Source organism: Phascolarctos cinereus, unplaced genomic scaffold (assembly GCF_003287225.1).
Source record: "Phascolarctos cinereus isolate Bilbo 61053 unplaced genomic scaffold, phaCin_HiC Scaffold_5;HRSCAF=322, whole genome shotgun sequence".
NCBI classification, from domain to species: Eukaryota; Metazoa; Chordata; class Mammalia; order Diprotodontia; family Phascolarctidae; genus Phascolarctos; species Phascolarctos cinereus.
Window position 1 is genome coordinate 326,593,879 of NW_027555958.1, and position 20,391 is coordinate 326,614,269.

The window sequence follows — 20,391 nt, forward strand, 5'->3', positions numbered from 1 at the left end:
ATACAAGGTGTTGTATCTCCACAAGTCTTAGAATCTCAAAACAAGAATTTCACTAGATTTGAAGGCCACTTTTTTGAGTTAATGGTTTGCAGGGCACAGTCTCTTCTCCCTTTCCACAACTTTCTCTCCCCTCTGTCTCCATCTCTGTCTCTGTCTCTGTCTCTGTCTTTCTCTCTCTCTCCCTCCCTCCCCCAACACACACATATAGAAGTACTCCAGAGCTTTTTGGAAAAATATAACCTCCTCCAGGAGGATGACCTTAATCCTTGGCCCAGCTTGCTAGAAGATATATGAGAGGGATAATTCAGAGCAGAGGGGATGAAGAAACTGGGCTCAGAAAAGCTAAAGGTCATTTTCAGTGCCATAGCTAGTGAATTCAGAAGTCCTTCTTAGGGAGGGAACTAAGAAATCAACTAGTTTAGCCTATTCATTTTATAGCTAAGGAAACAGTTCCAGGGCCATTGAATGACTTGCCCAACAATCATACAGTAAAGAGCAAAGTTAAAATACTTGAACCTAGGTCTGCCCGAGACAAACCTGGGGCTCTTTTCACTACATCACCATCTTTCTTTTTCTTTCTTTCTCTCTCTCTCTCTCTCTCTCTCTCTCTCTCTCTCTCTCTCTCTCTCTCTCTTCTTCTCTTTCTTTCTCTTTCTTTCTTTCTTTCTTTCTTTCTTTCTTTCTTTCTTTCTTTCTTTCTTTCTTTCTTTCTTTCTTTCTCTTTCTCTTTCTTTCTTTGTAAATAGTTTTTTATTTTTCCCCAACTCCATGTATTTACAACATTTGTTTTTTTAATAAAATTTGGAGTTTCAAATTTTTTCTCCCTCCCCCTCAGCCCCTTTCCCCCAAGTCGGGGAGCAATCTGATAAAAGTTATACATTTGCAATCATGTAAACATATATCCACACTAGTCATGTGGTATCACCATGTTCTTAATAAATGATTGTTAAAGTGAGTTACTAAGAGAAATCAATCCCAGTGGTGAGGCACAAAATGACAGGGGGGTGGGGTGGGTAGGACAGGGAAAGAAGGGTGGGGGGAGGAGGGAGAGACAGACTTTGAAGGGAAGCAAATAGAGGACAGAATACAGCCTGGAGACAAGGAGGATCTCCCATTCCAGAGACTTGGGACATGTAGCTAGAAGTGAGACATCTGGCTTAGTTTTTATTTTATTTTCTTAAATATGTTTTATTGATGTCTTTTTTTTCCCTTGACATTTCATTATTTATAGAAAACAAAAAGAAGCTTACTTCTGTTCTCTCTGCTCCCTTCTCTAACCCCCCTCCCCCCACTGAACTTCCTCCAGGACAAAAAACAAACCCAAAAACCATACCCGCTGAACTATTTATTCATAGGAGGTTGAGTTAGGGGAAGGAAGTCAGGCCAGGGGTAGGGCAGGGTTTGTGGCGAATTGAAGGTCCCAGCAGAGAAGAGCTGCGGATCGCCTGCCGGGCCTCAATGCTGTCGCTGTGTCTAGCCTTTCTGCTGCTGCTCCCAGGGCTCTCTGAGGGGTGGGAAGGAGGGACTGGTAAGAAAGAACTGTTGGGGGTGGGCAATGAGAGGCATGTGCAGGACAGAGAGGGGACCTGATGATTAGAGACGGGGCAGAGTGGGGAAGAGATGTGTGGTACATTGGCTATTCTTTCCCCTGCCCAGGGACCGCCCTTCCCCGACCTTTCCATAGCTCTGGGAAACTTCAGGGCAGACCACTCTTTCCCAGACTCAGTTTCTCCTTTGTAGAGGAAGCGGGGAGGGAGACAAGTAGTCACTGCGATTGTTTCCTCTTTTCCATTTCTTTCGGCTTTTACCTTTTCTCCTCCACTTACCACCTTTCTCTCACCCTCTTTTCCCACAGCTTCCCAGGAGCTCGTCCCCTTCCAATGCCATCTTATCTCTTCTTTTCAAAATCACAGCTGGGTTCAGAACCTGGGCTCAGGCTGGCTCGGGGATCTGGAGACCCACAGGTGGGACCCGCAGACTAGCACCATTCGCTTCTTGTGGCCCTGGGCCCGGGGTCATTTCGATACGGAGCGCTGGGAATGGCTGCAGAGAATCATACAGATTTTCCTGATCAGTTTTACACGGGATGTGCAAGACTTTGTTAAGATCTACGGGGAGAATTGTGAGTCTTGGGGATGTGGGATGCTTACAGCTCAGGATTTTCATCCCAGGAGTTTGTTGGGGGGAGGGAGGAGGAAGAGATTGAGATAGGCATTGCGTCCCCTTAAGCCTCTAACTTCTTCTTAATTGAATTCTCCCTTTGTTCCCTGAGTCCCTTTCCTCTTCCAAATATAATCTTTATTGCATCACTGAAGCCTTATTCCCATCCCTCCAACCACGGTCACAGGTTCTCTGCCTTGACCCTTAAAAACTCTTCGGTTCCTCCATTGCTCATTTTGATCTTGACCTTGGAGGAAGCCGAGACAATCTTCTTTCACCTGATCTTTACTTTCCCTGTGGCTGATGCTGTCATTCTCGGTACCTTGTTTTGTCCTCATTTCCAGTCTTACTTGCAGAAGGTAACAGAAAGGGGACTTCACTACCTCTCAAGTCAGACTGGCTTTCTGTAGGTCCTCTTAAGGAGGGTATGATGAAGAAATTGTAAACTAGGGCGGAATCCTACCTCAGGTGGTTACTGCATGTATGATTGTGGGCAGATGATTTTACCTCTCTGGCCTCATTTTCTTCATCTATAAAATGAGAGGGTTGTACAAGTTAGTATCTGAGGTTTTTTCTAACTTTAGATCTGTGATCTCATGAATGATCCTATTATACTAAGCAAGTAGTTTACCCTTTTTGGGCCTTCATTTCCTCCTTTGAGGGGCTTGAATATGATTTCTAGGGTCTCTTCTCCATTAAAATCCTGTGAGCACAGATGGGAAAAATAATTATTTCCCACACTCATCACCACCTCCCGCTCCCTGCTCCACATCTAACCCCTTCCATCTCTCCTTAACTAAATGTTTTACCTCTTTCTTCTCTTCCTTCACCTTCTCACCCTTAGACCCCTTTGTGATCCAGATGAGAGCAAGCCATTCCCCAAAATCTCCTGTGAGCTTCTTCCAGGTGGCATTTAAGGGAATAGACTTCATGAGCTTCCAAGGAGATTTATGGAGGCCTGCTCCAGGTGCTGAAAATATGTCCCAGATTATCACCAGCATTCTTAACCAGGACCAGGGTACCCGGATCACAATACAGAACTTACTCAATCACACCCTTCCCCAGTTCCTTGATGGCCTTCTAGACACAGGATGGAGAGACATTGAAAGACAAGGTCAGTCCTAAGAACCAGTTTCCTCCTCCCATACCTCAAGAACACAACCATCATGAATCTGGGATTCAGTCCCTTCCTATTTCTGTCCTAACTCAAATCTCCATCATTTTTTTTTTTTGGCCAGGCTTGTTTTTTATTTTATTTTTTTTTAATTTAATATTTTATTTTTCACAATTACATGTAAAAACAATTTTAACACTTTTTTTCAAATGTTGATTTCCAAACCCTCTCTCTCCATCCTCTCCCCTTCCTCATTGAGAAGACAAGCAATTTGACATAGATTGCACATGTTGTAATCATGCAAAACACATTTCTATGTAAATCATGCTGTAAAAGAAAAGAGATGGAAAAAAAAACCAAGAAAAATAAAGAAAAAGCATCTTAATTCTGTGTTCGGGCTTCACCAGTTTCAGTGTCTTTTTGGAGGTAAGTGGGTGATGTAGTGGTTAGAGTTCTGGGCCTGGAGTCAGGAAGAACTGAATCCAAATCTAGTCTTAGACATGTATGAGCTTGTGACCTGAGCAAATCATTTAACCTGAGTCTTTGTCTTTCTTTTTTTTTTTTAGTTTTTCAAATGACTTTATTTTTTAAAAAAATTATTAATTTATTTTGATTTATCAACAATCACTTCCATATGCTTTTGAGTTTAAAATTTTTCTCCCTCTTCCTCCCACCACCCTCCCCAAGATAGCGCACAATCTCATATAGGCTCTACATTTACATTCCTATTAAACATATTTTCACATTAGTGAAGTTGTAAATAAAAATTAAAACCAATAAGAGGAACCATTAGAAAGAGGAAACAAAACTCAACAGAAGAGAAAAAAAAATTGGTAGCGATTCAACTTCCATAGTTCTTTCTTTGGATGTGGATAGTGTATTCCATCACGAGGCCTCTGGGGATGTCTTATATCCTTGTATTGCTGAGTAGAGTTAAGTTTATCAGTATTAGTCATCGTACAATGTGGCTGTTATTGTGTATAAAGATCTCTTGGTTCTGCTCACTTCACTCAGCATCAGACCATACAAGTCTTTCCAGGTTTTTCTGAAGTCAGCCTGTTCATCATTTCTTATAGCACAATAGTATTCCATTACATTCATATACCACAACTTGCTCAGCCATTCCCCAATTGATGGGCATCCTCTCAATTTCCAATTCTTTGCCACCACAAAAAGAGCTGCTATGAATATTTTTGTACATGTGGGTCCTTTTCCCATTTGTATGATCTCTTTGGGATATAGCCCTAGAAGTGCTATTGCTGGATCAAAGGGTATGCACATTTTTATAGCCCTTTGGGCATAGTTCCAAATTGTTCTCCAAAATGGTTGGATCATTTCACAACTCCACCAACAATGCATTAGTGTTCCAATTTTCCCACATCTTCTCCAACATTTATCATTTTCCTGTTTTGTCATGTTGGCCAATCTGATAGGTGTGATATGGTACCTCAGAGTTGTTTTGATTTGCATTTCTCTAATCAATAATGATTTAGAGCATTTTTCATATGACTATAGATGGCTTTAATTTCTTCATCTGAGAACTGTCTGTTCATATCCTTTGACATTTATCAATTGGGGAATGGCTTGTGTCTTATAAATTGTCTTAATTCTCTATATATTTTAGAAATAAGGCCCTTATCAGACTGGTTGTAAAAATTCTTTCCCAATTTTCTACCTTCCTTCTAATCTTAGTTGCATTGGCTTTGTTTGTGCAAAAACTTTTCAATTTAATGTAATCAAAATTATCCATTTTGCTTTTCATAATGTTCTCTATCTCCTGTTTGGTCATGAATTCTTCTGTTCTCCATAGATCTGATAGGTAAACTATTCCTTGTTCTCCCAGTTTGCTTATGGTATCAGCCTTTATATCTAAGTCATGAACCCATTTTGACTTTATTTTGGTATATGGTGTGAGATTTGGGTCTATGCCTAGTTTCTGCCATACTCTTTTCCAGTTTTCCCAGCAGATTTTTTCAAAGAGTGGGTTCTTCCCAGAAGCTGGGGTCTTTGGGTTTATCAAATAATAGATTACTATAGTCATTGACTACTGTGTCTTGCATATTTAACCTATTCCACTGATCCACCTCTATTTCTTAGCCAGTACCAAGCAGTTTTGATGATTGCTGCTTTATAATACAATTTAAGATCTGGAATTGCTAGGCCACCTTCCCCTGCATTTCTTTTCATTAGTTCCTTTGATATTCTGGACCTTTTGTTTTTCCAAATGAATCTTGTTATTATTTTTCTAACTCTATAAAATAATTTTTTGGTAGTTTGATTGGTATGGCACTGAATAAGTAAATTAGCTTAGGTAGGATTGTCATTTTTATTATATTAGCTCAGCCTACCCATGAGCAACTGATGTTTTTCCAATTATTTAGATCTGATTTTATTTGTGTGAAAAGTGTTTTGTAATTGTGTTCATAGAGTTCCTGGGTTTGTTTCAGGAGGTAGACTACTAAATATTTTATAATGTCTACAGTAAGTTTAAATGGGATTTCTCTTTCTATCTCTTGCTGTTGGGCTTTGTGGTATATATAGAAATGCTGATGATTTATGTGGGTTTTTTTATAGCCTGCAACTTTGCTAAAGTTGTTTATTATTTCAAGTAGTTTTTTACTTGATTCTCTAGGATTCTCTAAGTATATCATCATGTCATCTGCAAAGAGTGATAGCTTTGTTTCTTCTTTGCCTATTCTAATGCCTTCAATTTCTTTTTCTTCTCTTATTGCTAAAGCTAAGGTTTCCAGTACAATATTGAATAACAGTGGTGATAATGGACATCCTTGTTTCACCCCGATCTTATTGGAAATGCTTCTAGCCTGTCCCCATTACATATAATGCTTGCTGAAGGTTTTAGATGCTATTTATTATTTTAAGGAAGACTCCATTTATACCTATGCTTTCTAGTGTTTTTAATAGGAATGGGTGTTGTATTTTATCAAAAGCTTTTTCTGCATCTATTGAGATGATCATGTGGTTTCTGTTGGTTTTGTTGTTGATATGCTCAATGATGCTGATAGTTTTCCTAATATTGAACCAACCCTGCATTCCTGGTATAAATCCTACCTGGTCATAGTGTATTATTCTTGTGATAAGTTGCTGCAATCTACTTGCTAGTATTTTGTTTAAAATTTTTGCATCTATATTCATTAGAGAAATTGGTCTATAATTTTCTTTCTCTATTTTGACTCTTCCTGGTTTAGGTATCAACATATTTGTATCATAAAAGAATTTGGTAAGACTCCTTCTTCACCTATTTTCCCAAATAGTCTATATAGTATTGGAATTAATTGTTCTTTAAATGTTTGATAGAATTCGCATGTAAATCCATCTGGCCCTGGAGATTTTTCCTAGGGAGTTCATCAATGGCTTGTTCAATTTCTTTTTCTGAGATGGGGTTATTTAAGTATTTTACTTCCTCTTCTGTTAATCTGGGCAATTTATATTTTTGTAAATATGTATCCATTTCACTAAGATTGTCAAATTTGTTGGCATATAGTTGGGCAAAATAATTCCTAATTATTGTTTTAATTTCCTCTTCCTTGGTGGTAGCTTCACCCTTTTCATTCTTGATACTAGTAATTTGGTTTTCTTCTTTCTTTTTTTAATTAAATTAACCAAAGGCTTATCTATTTTATTGGTTTTTTCATAAAACCAGCTCTTAGTTTTATTTATTAGTTCAATAGTTTTCTTAATTTCAATTTTATTAATTTTTCCTTTGGTTTTCAATATTTCTAATTTGGTGTTTAGTTGAGGATTTTTAATTTGTTCTTTTTCTAGTTTTTTTAGTTGTATGCCCAATTCATTAATCTCCTCTTTTTCTATTTTATTTATGTAAGCATTTAGAGATATAAAACTTCCCCTAAGAACTGCTTTCGCTGCATCCCATAGGTTTTGGTATGTTGTCTCATTATTGTCATTCTCTTGAATGAAATTATTGATTGTTTCTATGATTTGTTGTTTGACCCAATCATTTTTTAGGATTAGATTATTTAGTTTCCAATTATTTTTTAGTCTATCTTTCCATGGCCCTTTATTACATATAATTTTTTTGCATCATGATCTGAAAAGGATGCATTTAATATTTCTGCCTTTCTGCATTGGATTGTGAGGTTTTTATGCCCTAGTACATGGTCAATTTTTGTGTATGTGCCATGTACTGCTGAGAAAAAAGTATATTCCTTTCTATCCCCATTCAGTTTTCTCCAGAGGTCTATCATACCTAACTTTTCTAATGTTCTATTCACCTCCTTAACTTCTTTCTTGTTTATTTTGTGGTTAGACTTATCTAGTGCAGAGAGGGGGAGGTTCAGGTCCCCCACTAGTATAGTTTTGCTGTCTATTTCTTCCTGTAACTCCCTGAACTTCTCCTGTAAGAATTTGGATGCTATACCATTTGGTGCATATATGTTTAGTAATGATATTACTTCATTGTCTATGGTGCCTTTTAGCAGGATGTAGTTTCCTTCCTTATCTCTTTTGATTAGATCTATTTTTGCTTTTGCTTTGTCTGAGATCAGGATTGCTACCCCTGCTTTTTTTACTTCAGCTGACGCATAATATATTCTGCTCCAGCCTTTTACCTTTACCCTGTATGTGTCACTCTTTTTCAAATGTGTTTCCTGTAAACAACATATTGTAGGATTATGGTTTTTAATCCATTCTGCAATCTATTTCTGTTTTATGGGAGAGTTCATCCCATTCACATTCACAGTTATGATTACTATCTGTGTCTTTTTCTCCATCCTTTCCCCCCCTTATTTATGCTTTTCTTTCTCCTTTTTCCTTTCCCCCTTCACTAGTGTTTTGCTTTTGACCACTGCCTCCTTCAGTCCCTTCCCCCTTTTATTATCCCTTTCCCTTTTTTCCCCTTTAGTCTTACTGCTCTTCCCTCCCTTCTTTCCCCCCTCCCTTTTCTTTCCCCCTCCCTTTTCTTTCCCCTTTCCCTCCTACTGCCTATAGGGCAAGTTAGATTTCTATACCTAACTGATTATATTATGCCCTTCTTGAGCCAAATCTGATGAGAGTAAGGTTCAAACAATGCTCCACCCCCTCCTTCTTTCCCTCTGTAATAGGATTTTGTGTCTTTTCCTGTAATGTAATTTACCCTTGTCTGCCTCCTCCTTTCTCAGTACATTTTCTAAGATCAGATTATCCACTTATTTGGATCCATTTAACCCACTTGATTAGATTTTTTTTTATCATTACATCAAAGTCAACTAATATCCACCCTCTTTATGTATACTCCTTTAACAAGGTGTAATAACAATACAGTTCTCAAGGTTGCAAGTCATATTCCCTTGTAGGGATGTAAACAGCCCACCCTTATTAACAACATATTGTATCTTTATGTCTGTCTTGAGTCCTGTACTTGAACATCAAAGTTTTTGTTGAGCTCTGGTCTTTTTATCAGGGAGGTTGGAAAGTCCCCCATTTCGTTGAATATCCATCCTCCCTTGAAAAATGATGCTCATTTTTGCTGGGTAATTGATCCTTGGCTGCATTCCAAGCTCCTTTGCCTTACAGAATATCATGTTCCTTGCGGTCTTTTAATGTAGAAGCTGCAAGGTAATGTGTTATCCTTACTGTGGTTCCATGATATTTAAATTGTTTCCTTCTGGCTGCTTGCAGCACCTTCTCTTTCATCTGGTAATTTTGGAATTTTGCTATTATATTCTTGGTTGTCAATTTGGGATCTCTTTCAGGTGGTGATGTGGATTCTTTCTATGGTTATTTTACCTTCTGGTTCTAGGACTTCTGGGCAGTTTTCCTTTACGATTTCCTTAAAGATACTGTCCAGGCTGTTTTTTCCATCATGATTTTCAGGTAGTCCAATAATTTTTAAATTGTCTCTCCTGAATCGATTTTCCAGGTCAGTTGTTTTGCTGATGAGGTATTTTACATTTTTATCGATTTTTTCATTTTTTTGTTTCTGTTTGAGGCTTGCTCTCTCATGGAGACATTAGTTTCCATTTGTCCAATTCTAGTTTTTAACAGATTGTTTTCTTCTGTTAGTTTTTGTACTTCCTTCTTCAGTTGACCAATTGTGATTTTTTGGGACTTGTTTTCTTTAGTGTACTTTTTTCCCAATTTGTCAATTGTATTTTTTAAGAACTCTTCTACCTCTCTCATTTGAGTATTAAAATCCTTCTTGAGCTCTTCTAAGAAGGCTTTTTGGGCTTCAGACCAGTTCATATTCCCTTTTGATGTTGCAGATGTGGGTTTGTTGACAATGTTGTCCTCTTCAGAATTTCTGTCTTGACCTTCACTCTTCTCATATTATGAATCTATGGTATGTTTCTTTTTACTCATGGTGTTTCTTTATTCCCTGGCCTTTAAAGAGATTGAGCTCTCCTGCTGGGGAACAGAGGGGCACTGACCCAAGCTTCTTGTGTTGGGACCCTAGGTTTTGGTCTCTGGCTTTGTGTGCTGGGGCCTCTTATGTTGGCAATTGGAGGCTGTAGGGTTTGGACAGGTTACCTCTTGTTGGGCAGGAATCAGCAAGGGTGGAATTTTCAGGCAATTCTAGGTTACCTGTTTTTCCTTTCCTTTAGCTTTCTTCAGCTCCTTTTAGATGGGTGCTTCAGTATGTTTATCTGCCTGGGGCCCCTTGTAATGCAGCCTCCTTTGTTTCTGCTGATGCACTGGGAGATTCCCTTGTGGTAGAGTGCCAAGGTACCTGGTGCCTTTCTGAGCTGGTTTCCACTGGTTCCCCCGCCTTCACTGAGGCACTGGGAAGTCCAGGTGTTGGTGTTTGCCAGCTCTACCACCTGGGCTTCAGGATCTCTTCCTCGGGTTCTGACAGCTTACCTGGTGTTGGGCTGGAATCAGCAAGGCTCGGACTTTAGGTTGCTGTCTTCAGCTCTTTTCAGGTGAATGCTGCAGGGTAGTTATCTGCCCGGGGCCTTTTTCAGTGCTGCTTCCCTTATTTTTGCTGAGGCATTAGGAGACCCATTTGCTGGTCTGCTGCACTGCTGCTCCCTGTCTTTCTTCTAGTTCAGCTATTCCAGGGTTTTTTTTTCTGGGGTGATATTTTCTGGGTTTTCAGAGGTTGACAGGGGAGAGTGAGAGTGACTACCTTTTCACTCTGCCATCTTGGCTCCTGGAAATGGAACTCCAGGATTGTTTTTTGAATTATTTAAAAATTTTACTGATATATTTATGTTTTTTTAAAATTACCTAAATTTTCTTATATAGTCCCTCTTTCTTCCTTTTCCAGAGAGTAATCTGTAAATAATCTCTGTAGAGAAGTTGGGGAGGTGCCTTCTCATAGCTCTACATTGACTGAGACACTGTCATTTTTATTCCTCAGCATTCAGTTTTAATTGTTCGTTGAGGTTCAAGGTCTCTTGCAGGGTCATCTCAAAAGAATTCACAGACTCAGACCATCTCAACTCAAGTAAAGGCATTTATTGAGAGTTACACCTCTCAGAAATCAGGCCAGGCTCCAAGAAGGAACCAGCAGCTTAGCAGAGCAAGACTGGGATGTTTTATAGAACAAAAGTTCCATTATGTTATTACAGAATATATGAATATATAGGAGGGGTTTATTGATGTGGGAGGGTTCCTAGCCTCCCTATGCATTAGTTTATACAGGATGCATACAGAAGAGCCCACTGGGGGGGCATTAATGTATGATAATGATATTATAATAAGCCTTTCTCCATCATAAGTTCACCTTAGGACAGTTCTTTGCTATTATTGTGCAGGTGTCCACTTAGGTGGTCAAACATCCTGCTTTATGTCTTCTTGATGCTGTTTTCTGATTGGCTGGCTATTGTGATCCTGTCTGGGGCAAGATGGCTGGCTAGCTATTGTGGCCCTGTCTAAAACTAGATGGATGTGGTTAAAACACCTGCTGTTCTAGTGAGGCATGAGTTCATGACATGCCTTCTGTTCAAGTGAGGCATATGAGGAAGCTGGGATATTGGGAGTGGGGCAGTGGCTAGATTTCATCACCTTTGTTACTTTTGACACTGTTGACCACCCTTTGCTCCTGGACATTTTTTCTTTCATGATTTTTTATGACACTGTTGTCTTCTGGTTCTCCTCTTACCTGTCCAAACATTTCTCTTCCTTTGTGTGCTAATCATCCATACCACACTCCCTAATCATAAATGTATCCCCAAGGCTTTGTCTTCTTTGTCTTTTCTCTCTATATTTTCTTGTTGACCTCATCAACTTCCATAGGTTCAATTGTCATTTCTAGGTTGATGACTTCCAGAGTTGTATATCTAGCTCTAATCTCTCTCTTGAATTCACATTCTACATCACCAGGCATTTTTCTATGGGACATTTCAAATAGGAGATCTGTCCCAGAAGTATCTCTAATTCTGTCTAAAACAGAGCTCATCAAACCTAAGGTGGTACCAAATTTCCTTATTTCTGTTGAAGGTACTTACCATCATTCTTCTAGTTTCCCAAGTTTGTTACATTGGAAGTATGTTCAATTTATCTCTTTCCCTCGCCTCCGTATATCAGTTGCCAAATTTTGCCATTATCCCTCTTATCTGACCCTTATCTCCACTTACACAAACTACCACCTTATTTCAGGGGATACAGAGCTGGATCTGGAATCAGGTTTGGAGACAGGCCAAATACTGCCTCAGACATTTACTACCTGTGTGACCCTGAGTAAGTCATTTAACCTCTGTCTGCCTTATTTATAAATTTATAAAATAAGAATAATAATAGCACCTTTCTCCCATGGTTGTGAGGATAAAATGAGATATGTGAAAACTGCTTTGTTGATCTTAAAACATTTGTATAAATGCTAGCTATCATATTTCAGGCCCTGGTCTTTCCTGTCTGGGCTGTTGTGCTGTTCACCGAATTGATCTCCCTACCTCAAGTTTCACACTGCTGCAATCCATCCTCCACAAAGCTGCCAAAGTGATTTTCCTCATGCACAAGTCTGACCTTGTCACTTTTCTAATCCAATGGTCCCCTGTTGTCTCTAGGATAAAATATAAACTCTTCTATTAGGCTTTTAAAGTCCTTCACAATCTGTCCTCAATTTAATTTTCTTGTCTTATATGTTACTACCCTTCCTGTACTTTATGGTCCAGTTAAACTAACCTTCTCTCTTTTCCCACATGATGTGCCATCGACTGCCTCTGTGGTTTTTCACTGCTTCTTTCTGTGACCTGGAATGCACTCAATCTTCACTTCTACCTCACAGAATCCCTCACTTCTTTCAGGACCCAGCTTAAGCATCACCTTCTACAGGTGATTTTCTTTAACTCCTTAACTACCTTGTATTAAGTACTTTGTGTTTAATTTCTGAGGGGCAGCACAGTGTAGTGGACAGTAAGCTATCCTTGGAGTTAAGCTCTAGGTTCAAGTCTTACCTCTGGAAAGTAATGGATAATTGTGTAACAATGAACAAGTTATTTAAAATCTCAGGACTCAGGCAATGCTCCATAAGAGCAGATTTCAGTTTTAATTTAATAGATGAATTTTCTTACTACTTTAGTAGATGAATTCTCTTTGCTAATGAAATCACAGGTTTGGCCCAAAGATTAATTTTATTTTATTCTGTGTATACACTGCATATACACCATATATAGTGGTGTTCAAAGCCCATCATAACCTAGTCCTCTCCTACCTTTCCAGTCTTTTTTTACATCTTACTCCATATGATGTACTTTTCCATCCAGTAACATTAGCTCCCTTGCTATTCCACCAAGACACTCAATCTTGTGGCTCTGGGCATTTCCCCTGTCTATCCACCATGACTAGAATGCTCTGCATTCTCATCTCCATCTCTTGCCTTCCTTCAAGTTCCACCTAAAACAGTACCTTCTACAGGAAGCCTTTCCCAACCCCTTCCAATTCAAATGCCTTCCCTCTGTTAATGACTTCCTATTTATTCTGTATATAGCTTGTTTGTACGTATTTATTTGTTTGTTGTCTTCCTCATTAGATTGTGACTTTTTGAGGTCAGGGATCACTTTTTGCCTTTTTTTGTATTCCCAGCACTCAGCACAGTGCCTGACATGTAGTAGGTGCTTAATAAATGTCTGTTGAGTAATTGATTAACATATATACATATTTTATCCTACTATAATATGTAAACTTCTTGAGAGCTGGGACTGTTTCTTTCTTCTTTATCTTTGGATCCCCAAGTGCCCAGTACAATGGCTGCTATGTAGTAGGCTCTTAAGAATGTTGGTTTATTGTTCCAAATTGCTTTCCAGAATGGTTGGACCAATTCATAGCTGCACCAAAGGTAGATTAGTGTGCCTCTCCTTTTACAACCCTTTTCAACATTGACTATTTTCATCTTCTGTCAACAACTTTGCCAATTTGCTCGGTGTAAGGTGAGATCTAAGTTGTTTTGATGTGAATTTCTCTTGTTACTAGTGATTTGGAACATTTTCCCTTATTGTTATTAATAGTTTGTAATTATTCTTTTGAGAACTGTTTGTTCATATCCTTTGATCATTTAATCCATTAGGTAAAAATAGCTAATTTTTTTAGCTGTCCTATATATTTGTATTAGTTGCCTTTTATATCTTGGATATGTCTCTTTTTGGAGATATTTCACATAAATACTTTTTCCCAATTAAGTGCTTCCCTTCATATCTTAAGTATATTAATTATGTTTGTTCAAAAGGTCTTAATTTCACATATTCTAAATAATCTATTTTGTCTTTTGTTATTGCCTCCGTCCCTCATTTGGTTAAGAATTTGCCTCCTACCCATAGCTGTGAAAGATATTTGTGTGATTCTACCCTTACTTTTGTTATGATATGACCTTTGATAGAAAAAATAGGCATACATTAAGGCACAAAGAAATTTCAAATAACTCTAAAAAGACATAAATGTTAAATGCATCCATTACAGACTATAATATAATGAAAATCACAATAAATTCAGAGAGGGCAAACAGAAAACACAGACCTAAAAGGAAACCTAAAATTAAATCCAAGATAACTAGTGGGTCAAAGAACAAATAATAGAAAAAAAATTAATGTTTATGTGAAAGATAATAGAAATGTGAAAGATAAAATAAAATATATTGGAATGTTTGGGATATGGCTAAAGCTGTCATCAGAGGGAAAAATTATATCCTTAAAACACATATTTATACAATAGAAAAAGAAAAGATTAAGAACTGAATATCCCTTCAATAAATTATAAAAACCAACAAATAACCCCAAAATAAGCACAAAAGAGGAAAAGGTTGCTTCCTTTATCTGCTATTATTTTAAATAGTTTTTGAAGTACTAGAAATAGCAATAAGACAAGCTAAACATATTAAATACATAAAGATGGGCAGGAAAGAGACAAAACTATCCCTTTTCACTGATAAAATAATGGTTTACTTAGGAAATCTAAAGATTTACCGCAGAAACTAATTGAAACAATTAATACCTTCATCAAAGTTTAAGGCTATAAAATAAACTTACAAAATCAATAGGATTTCTATATTATAACAAAGTAAAAGAGGCAGTAATAGATAGGGAAGTATCATTCAAAATAACTACAAAACACATAAAATATTTAGAAATTAGTCTATAAAAGCACATCTAATACATGTATTCATTCAGTTACAAAATGCAAAGGAATGCTTATGTATCTGAGAGGACATTCAGTGCTCATGGCTGGGCCATACCGAATTAATAAATATGACATTATTATCAAAGTTAATTTATAGATTTATTGCTATACCAATCAAACTATCAAAAGGATACTTACTTTACAGATAACTAGACAAAAATAATAGCACAATTGGCTTGGAGCAGAAAAAAGATCTAGAATATGAAGAGAAATAATGAAAAAGAATAGTAATAAAGAAGGAATAGTGATTTTTAGATCTGCAACTATTGCAAAATAGCAGTCATCAAAACCACTTAGTACTGGTTAAAATATTTAAAAAAGTAAATTGCTGGAGCCAACTAGACAAGGAAGAATCAGAAATTATTGTACTCAAAAATTCAGCATTCAGTACTCCTCCAAAAATATAAAGTACATAGGAAAGTGCTCTGTCTTTGAAAAGAATTTTTTGGAAAATTGGAGAGTAGTCTGGAATAAATTAGATTTAAAGGATATCTTTATATTGTATTCCATGATAAATAAATATCACATACATTTCATTTCTGTGAATAGAGGATACTTCATGTAACTAAACAAGGGATAGTGGCAATTTTAAATGATAAAATAGATGAATTTGGTTACTTAAAATTGAAAAGCTTTTGCACCAATAAAATTTAATGCATATAGGATAAAAGAGGGATAAGTTGATTAAGGAAAATTTTTACCTGTGTGTTGTATACTTCTGATAAGGATTTGATATGCAAAATATACAGACCACTAACAGAAATGTGTAAGAGCAAATGCAATTCCCCAAGACAAAAGTAGTCAAAGTATCCTTTGAACAGTTTTCAAAAGAAGAATGGAAAACTATTAATAACCATATTTAACATTTTTCCAAATCATTAGTAAGAAAATAAACACAAATGAAAAGAATCTTGAGGTTTCACCTTACTCCTAGTAAACTGAGATGACAAAAAAAATGACAAAAGATGAAAAGAATCAATGATGGAGGGATTGTGCAAAGATACTAACACATTGTTTATGGAGCTGCATACTGGTCCTACCATTCTGGAAAGCAACTTGGAATTACACAAATAAAGTGACCCTTTGACACTGCTAAGCATCTATTTTAAGGAGGTCATTGACACAAAGAATGTTTCCATATACATAAAATATTTTATAACAATATTTTTTGGGAGTAGCAAAGAACTGGAAACAAAGTAGCTGCCCATTAGAAATTGCTGTGCTGTAAGAAACAGCAAACATAATGCATCTGTAGAGAAGCATGGACAAATTCATATGAGCTGATACAGAGTAAAGTAAGCAGAACTAGGAAGGCAATATAAATAATGATGAAAACAATATAAATGATAAAAACAATTAAAAATAATCAAACTGAATGTTGTGAAATCCAAGAACAAGTTGGACCCCAAAGAAGAGGTTTGAGAAAACACCTTTCCCATGCATTGTTGCAGAGGTACAGTTCCATTGTACGTGCCATTTAAAAAAAATGTTGATTAGTTTTACTGTATTTTTTCTCTTAGTCCTCTTTCGAAAATATATTATAAGGAATGGCTCTTGGGAAGGTATAGAGGGAGGGATACAAGGAGAAATGTAGGTAATGTAAAAAATAAAATGTATTAAAATATCTTTTAAAAATATTAAAATCACATCCATTTGGAGTTTATTGTGGGTATATGTGGCATAAGAGGATATAAACTCGATTTCTGCCATCCTACTTTCCAGTTTTCCCAAATACCTGTGATTTTTTGAGTAACAGAGGAAGGGTCAACATAAGGATAGTTGGTGGGGGATAAGTGTGAGCTGGGCCAGTGAAGATAGAAGTTTGGAGGAGAGTACTGTTATGGGATTTTTCATCTTGGTATGGTGGAAAGAGCTTGAAATTTAAGGATTCTAGGTTCATATCATATTTATCTGCTCTTTAATCCCTATGTGACCTTGACAAACCCCATTAGCTCACTGGACCTTAGTTTCTGACTCTATGAAAATTATGAGACTAGACCAGATGATCTCAAAGGTCAGTTCTAGCTCTAAATGTATCATCCTGTGATTTTATGAATCCTTACATGAATCTCTCTTGTCCCTGTCCTGTAGTTAGGCCAGAAGTCTGGTTGTCAAGTAGTCCCACCCCTGTTCCAGGGCAGCTGAAACTACTTTGTCATGTCTCAGGATTTTACCCAAAGTCGGTGAGGGTGACTTGGATAAAGAATGGACAAGAGCAACCAGGAACAGGTGACCTCCTGCCAAATTCAGATGGGACATGGTATCTTCAAGTTATTCTCAATGTGGAAGATGGAAAAACAGCCAATCTGGCTTGCAGGGTAGAACACAGTAGTCTTGGTGGTCAGGACATCATCTGATACTGGGGTGAGAAATGGGGAATGGGAAGAAAATGGTGCTAGAATGTAGAAGAAGGGGGTAAATGGGATGGTCACAAGACTGGGAAGAGAAGAAGATAGAGAATCCTAGACTCAGGAGGGAGGAAAACATGAAACCTTGGACCTAAGAAGGATCAAAAGGAACCTTGGGCCCAAAAGGGAAGAGGATGGAGGTCACAGACTTAGGATGGAAAGGGATAGAGAATCTCAGGCTCAGGAAGGATGGGGTAGAGGAAAGATCCCAGTTTAGGGTCCTTATGTGCTAATATCTCCCATGTCCAGCCAAAAGCTCTACCTGGCCCTTGGCTCTGGGGATCTCAGCTGGGATTGTTGTGGTGGTTTTGTTAGTATTTGGAGTCATCTGGTGGAAGAATCAACATAGGTGAGTCTATCTGTTTCCACTCATTCCATTACCTCCACTTTTATTTCTACTTCTCTCTTTTTCTCTCAATCTCTTTCCTCCTTCACCTTTTCTCCCAGTATACATTCCTGCTTAGGGCCAGCAGGAATGCTTTTACCTTAACTCAGAGGGATGCTTACCTCTGCTTTCCCTACAGGTCATATGAAGACATTCTGTGACACTCTTCTCCCACTATCTTTCTCCTATTGGAGTCAAAGCCCTGGAATCTCAGAAACTCGGTACTGTTTAACTCAAGAGTCATAGCAGTCTGGAATATTTTGCCTCCTTATTGTCCTCTTTCTCCCAGCAAGTATTTGTAATACATGAGCTCCCAAAGATATAAACATTGGCTTTCCTTCCTCTAATACCGTCGACTTTAACTTTGGCTGTTAACACCATTCCCTGTGAGCTCCCCCCAAGTACAATGGAGGGGGGAATGTTAACTGGAAATTAATTATCTTTTTTTTACACATTTTGTGTTCCTGGCACTACACTAGACATATGAGCATATGCAAGAGGAAAACAGGGTCCTTGCCTTTGAAGAGCTTGAATCTCAAAGGAGGCTGACCAGGAGGGAATACCATAGAAAAGATAAGTAGTCTAGTGAAGAGAAGACTTTTATAGATTAGAGAGGGGCATGATTGCTGTCTTTAAGTGTTTGAAAGTTGGCCAAGTTGAAGAAGAATTAGACATGTACTACTTTACCCCAGAAATAAGAATAAAGGGCAGTGGGTAGAAGTTGTAGAGAGGCACATTTTGACTCATTGCAAGAGAAACTTGCTGACAATTACATCTCTCCTAAAGAGGAACAGACTGTCTCAGGTCGTCATGAGTTTCCTTGCACTGGAGATCTCTAAGTGAATGCTAGATGGCTACTTGGTAGGAATAAAAACAGTTTTCCCATCCAAGTACAGACATATCTACCTCAGAGATATTGTGGCTTCTGTTCTAGAGCCCCACAAGAAAGTGAATATTGCAACAAAGTGAGTCACATGAATTTTTTGATTTCTCAGTGCATATAAATGTTATATTTATGTTATACTGTAACCTATCAAGTGTGCAATAGTATTATGTCTAAAGAAACAATGTGTATACTCTAATTAAAGCTACATTATTGCAAAAAACAATGCTGTCATACGAGCTTTCAGTGAGTCATAATCTTTTTGCTGGTGGAGGTTCTTGCCTTGATGTTGATGGCTGCTGATTGATCAGGGTGGTGGTTGCTGAAGGTTGGGGTGGCTGTGGCAATTTCTTAAAATAAGACAACATTGATGTTTGCCATATTAATTGATTCTTACTTTGATGAAAATTTCTCTGTAGCATATAATGATGGTTGATGGCATCTTACTCACAGTAGAATTTCTTTCAAAATTGGAGTTAATCCTCTCAACCCTTGCCACTGCTTTATTAACTGCTTATGTAATATTCTTCAATATTGTTTTGTTTCAGGGAATAGGGAGACCTGAGGAAAGTTGAGGAAACGGTGGTTGGTGGAGCAGTCAGAATGCACCCACTTATTGATTAAATGTGCCATCTTATGTGGGTGCTGTTTGTGGTGCCCCAAAAACAATTACAATAGTAACATCAAAGATCACTAATCAAGGATCACCATAACAGATATAATAATAATGGAAAAGTTTGAAATATTGTGAAAATATGACACATTGTGAGCACATGCTAGTAGAAAAATGGTGCCAATAGATTTGCTTAACCAAGCGTTGCCACTAACCTTCAGTTTGTTAAAACAACAACAACAACAAAAACCCAAATTGTAGTGTCTGAGAAGCAAAATAAAGTGAAACACAATAAAACAAAGTATGCCTCTTCTATCTGACCAGAATGTTGATAGTCTGTGAAACATAGTTGGGGAGTGAAAGCATAGGAATTTAAACTAGGTAGCAATTCTATATCAACTCCTTTGATGAATATATCATTCTTTCACCAAATCTTTTCAAATTTTGCTTAAATGTAATCATTACAAAGATTTGGGGGCAGAGAGAAGAAGAGAGAGAGAGTGAGAGAGAGAGAGAGAGAGAGAGAGAGAGAGAGAGAGAGAGAGAGAGAGAGAGGAAGAGAAGAAAAGGAAGAAGGAAGAGAAGGAGAAGGAGAAGAAGAAGGAGAAAGAGAAGCAGAAGGAGAAGAGAAGAGAATAGATTGGGTACATGATATACAGAAGCAAATAAACACAGTAGAATATTGTTTTGATAAAGCCAAAGACTCTAGTTACTGGGGGAGGTACTCTCCATCTGACAAAAATTGCTGGGAAAAATGGACAGCAGTCTGGTAAAAACCCAATGTTTTGACCCACACCTTACAATCTACAACATGATAGGCTACAATGGATACATGAGCTACATATAAAAGGTCATGTTATAAAAACAATTGGAAGAGAAATTATTTTTTAGATCTAAAATTAGGGGAAGAGTTCATGACTAAATAAGTGATAGGTTAAGATAAATTGGATAACTTTGATCAAATTAAAATAAAACATTATTGCATAGAGAAATCTAATATAAAAATTAGGAGAGAAAACGGTAACTGGGAAAAATCTTTACAACAAGTTTCTCTGATAGAGGTCTCATTTTCTAGGAACTGATTCAAATTTTTAAGACTAAAGTCATTTCCCAATCAATCAGTGGTCAAAGGATATAATGAGGTTTCCAAAAGAAGAAATCTAAGCTGTCAATAATCACATAAAAATGCTTTAAATCACTAATAATTAGAGAAATGCAAGTTAAAGCAATTTTGAGGTTTTACCTCACCCCTATCAATCT

At 37.5% G+C, this 20,391-nt stretch overlaps 1 protein-coding gene and 1 long non-coding RNA gene across 2 annotated transcripts in view; both read left to right on the forward strand.

Annotated features, from left to right (window-relative positions):
- LOC110201875 (uncharacterized) overlaps positions 1-20,391 on the forward strand; it is a 112,567-nt gene that overhangs the window by 68,624 nt on the left and 23,552 nt on the right. The gene's annotated exons all lie outside the window — the stretch shown is intronic.
- Positions 1,365-19,432, forward strand: LOC110201874 (antigen-presenting glycoprotein CD1d-like). The gene is given in 6 exon segments (XM_020977744.2): positions 1,365-1,528; positions 1,856-2,122; positions 3,005-3,274; positions 16,934-17,206; positions 17,500-17,599; positions 17,775-19,432. Coding segments are annotated over 6 exon segments (1,002 nt in total). The 5' UTR covers positions 1,365-1,458; the 3' UTR covers positions 17,797-19,432.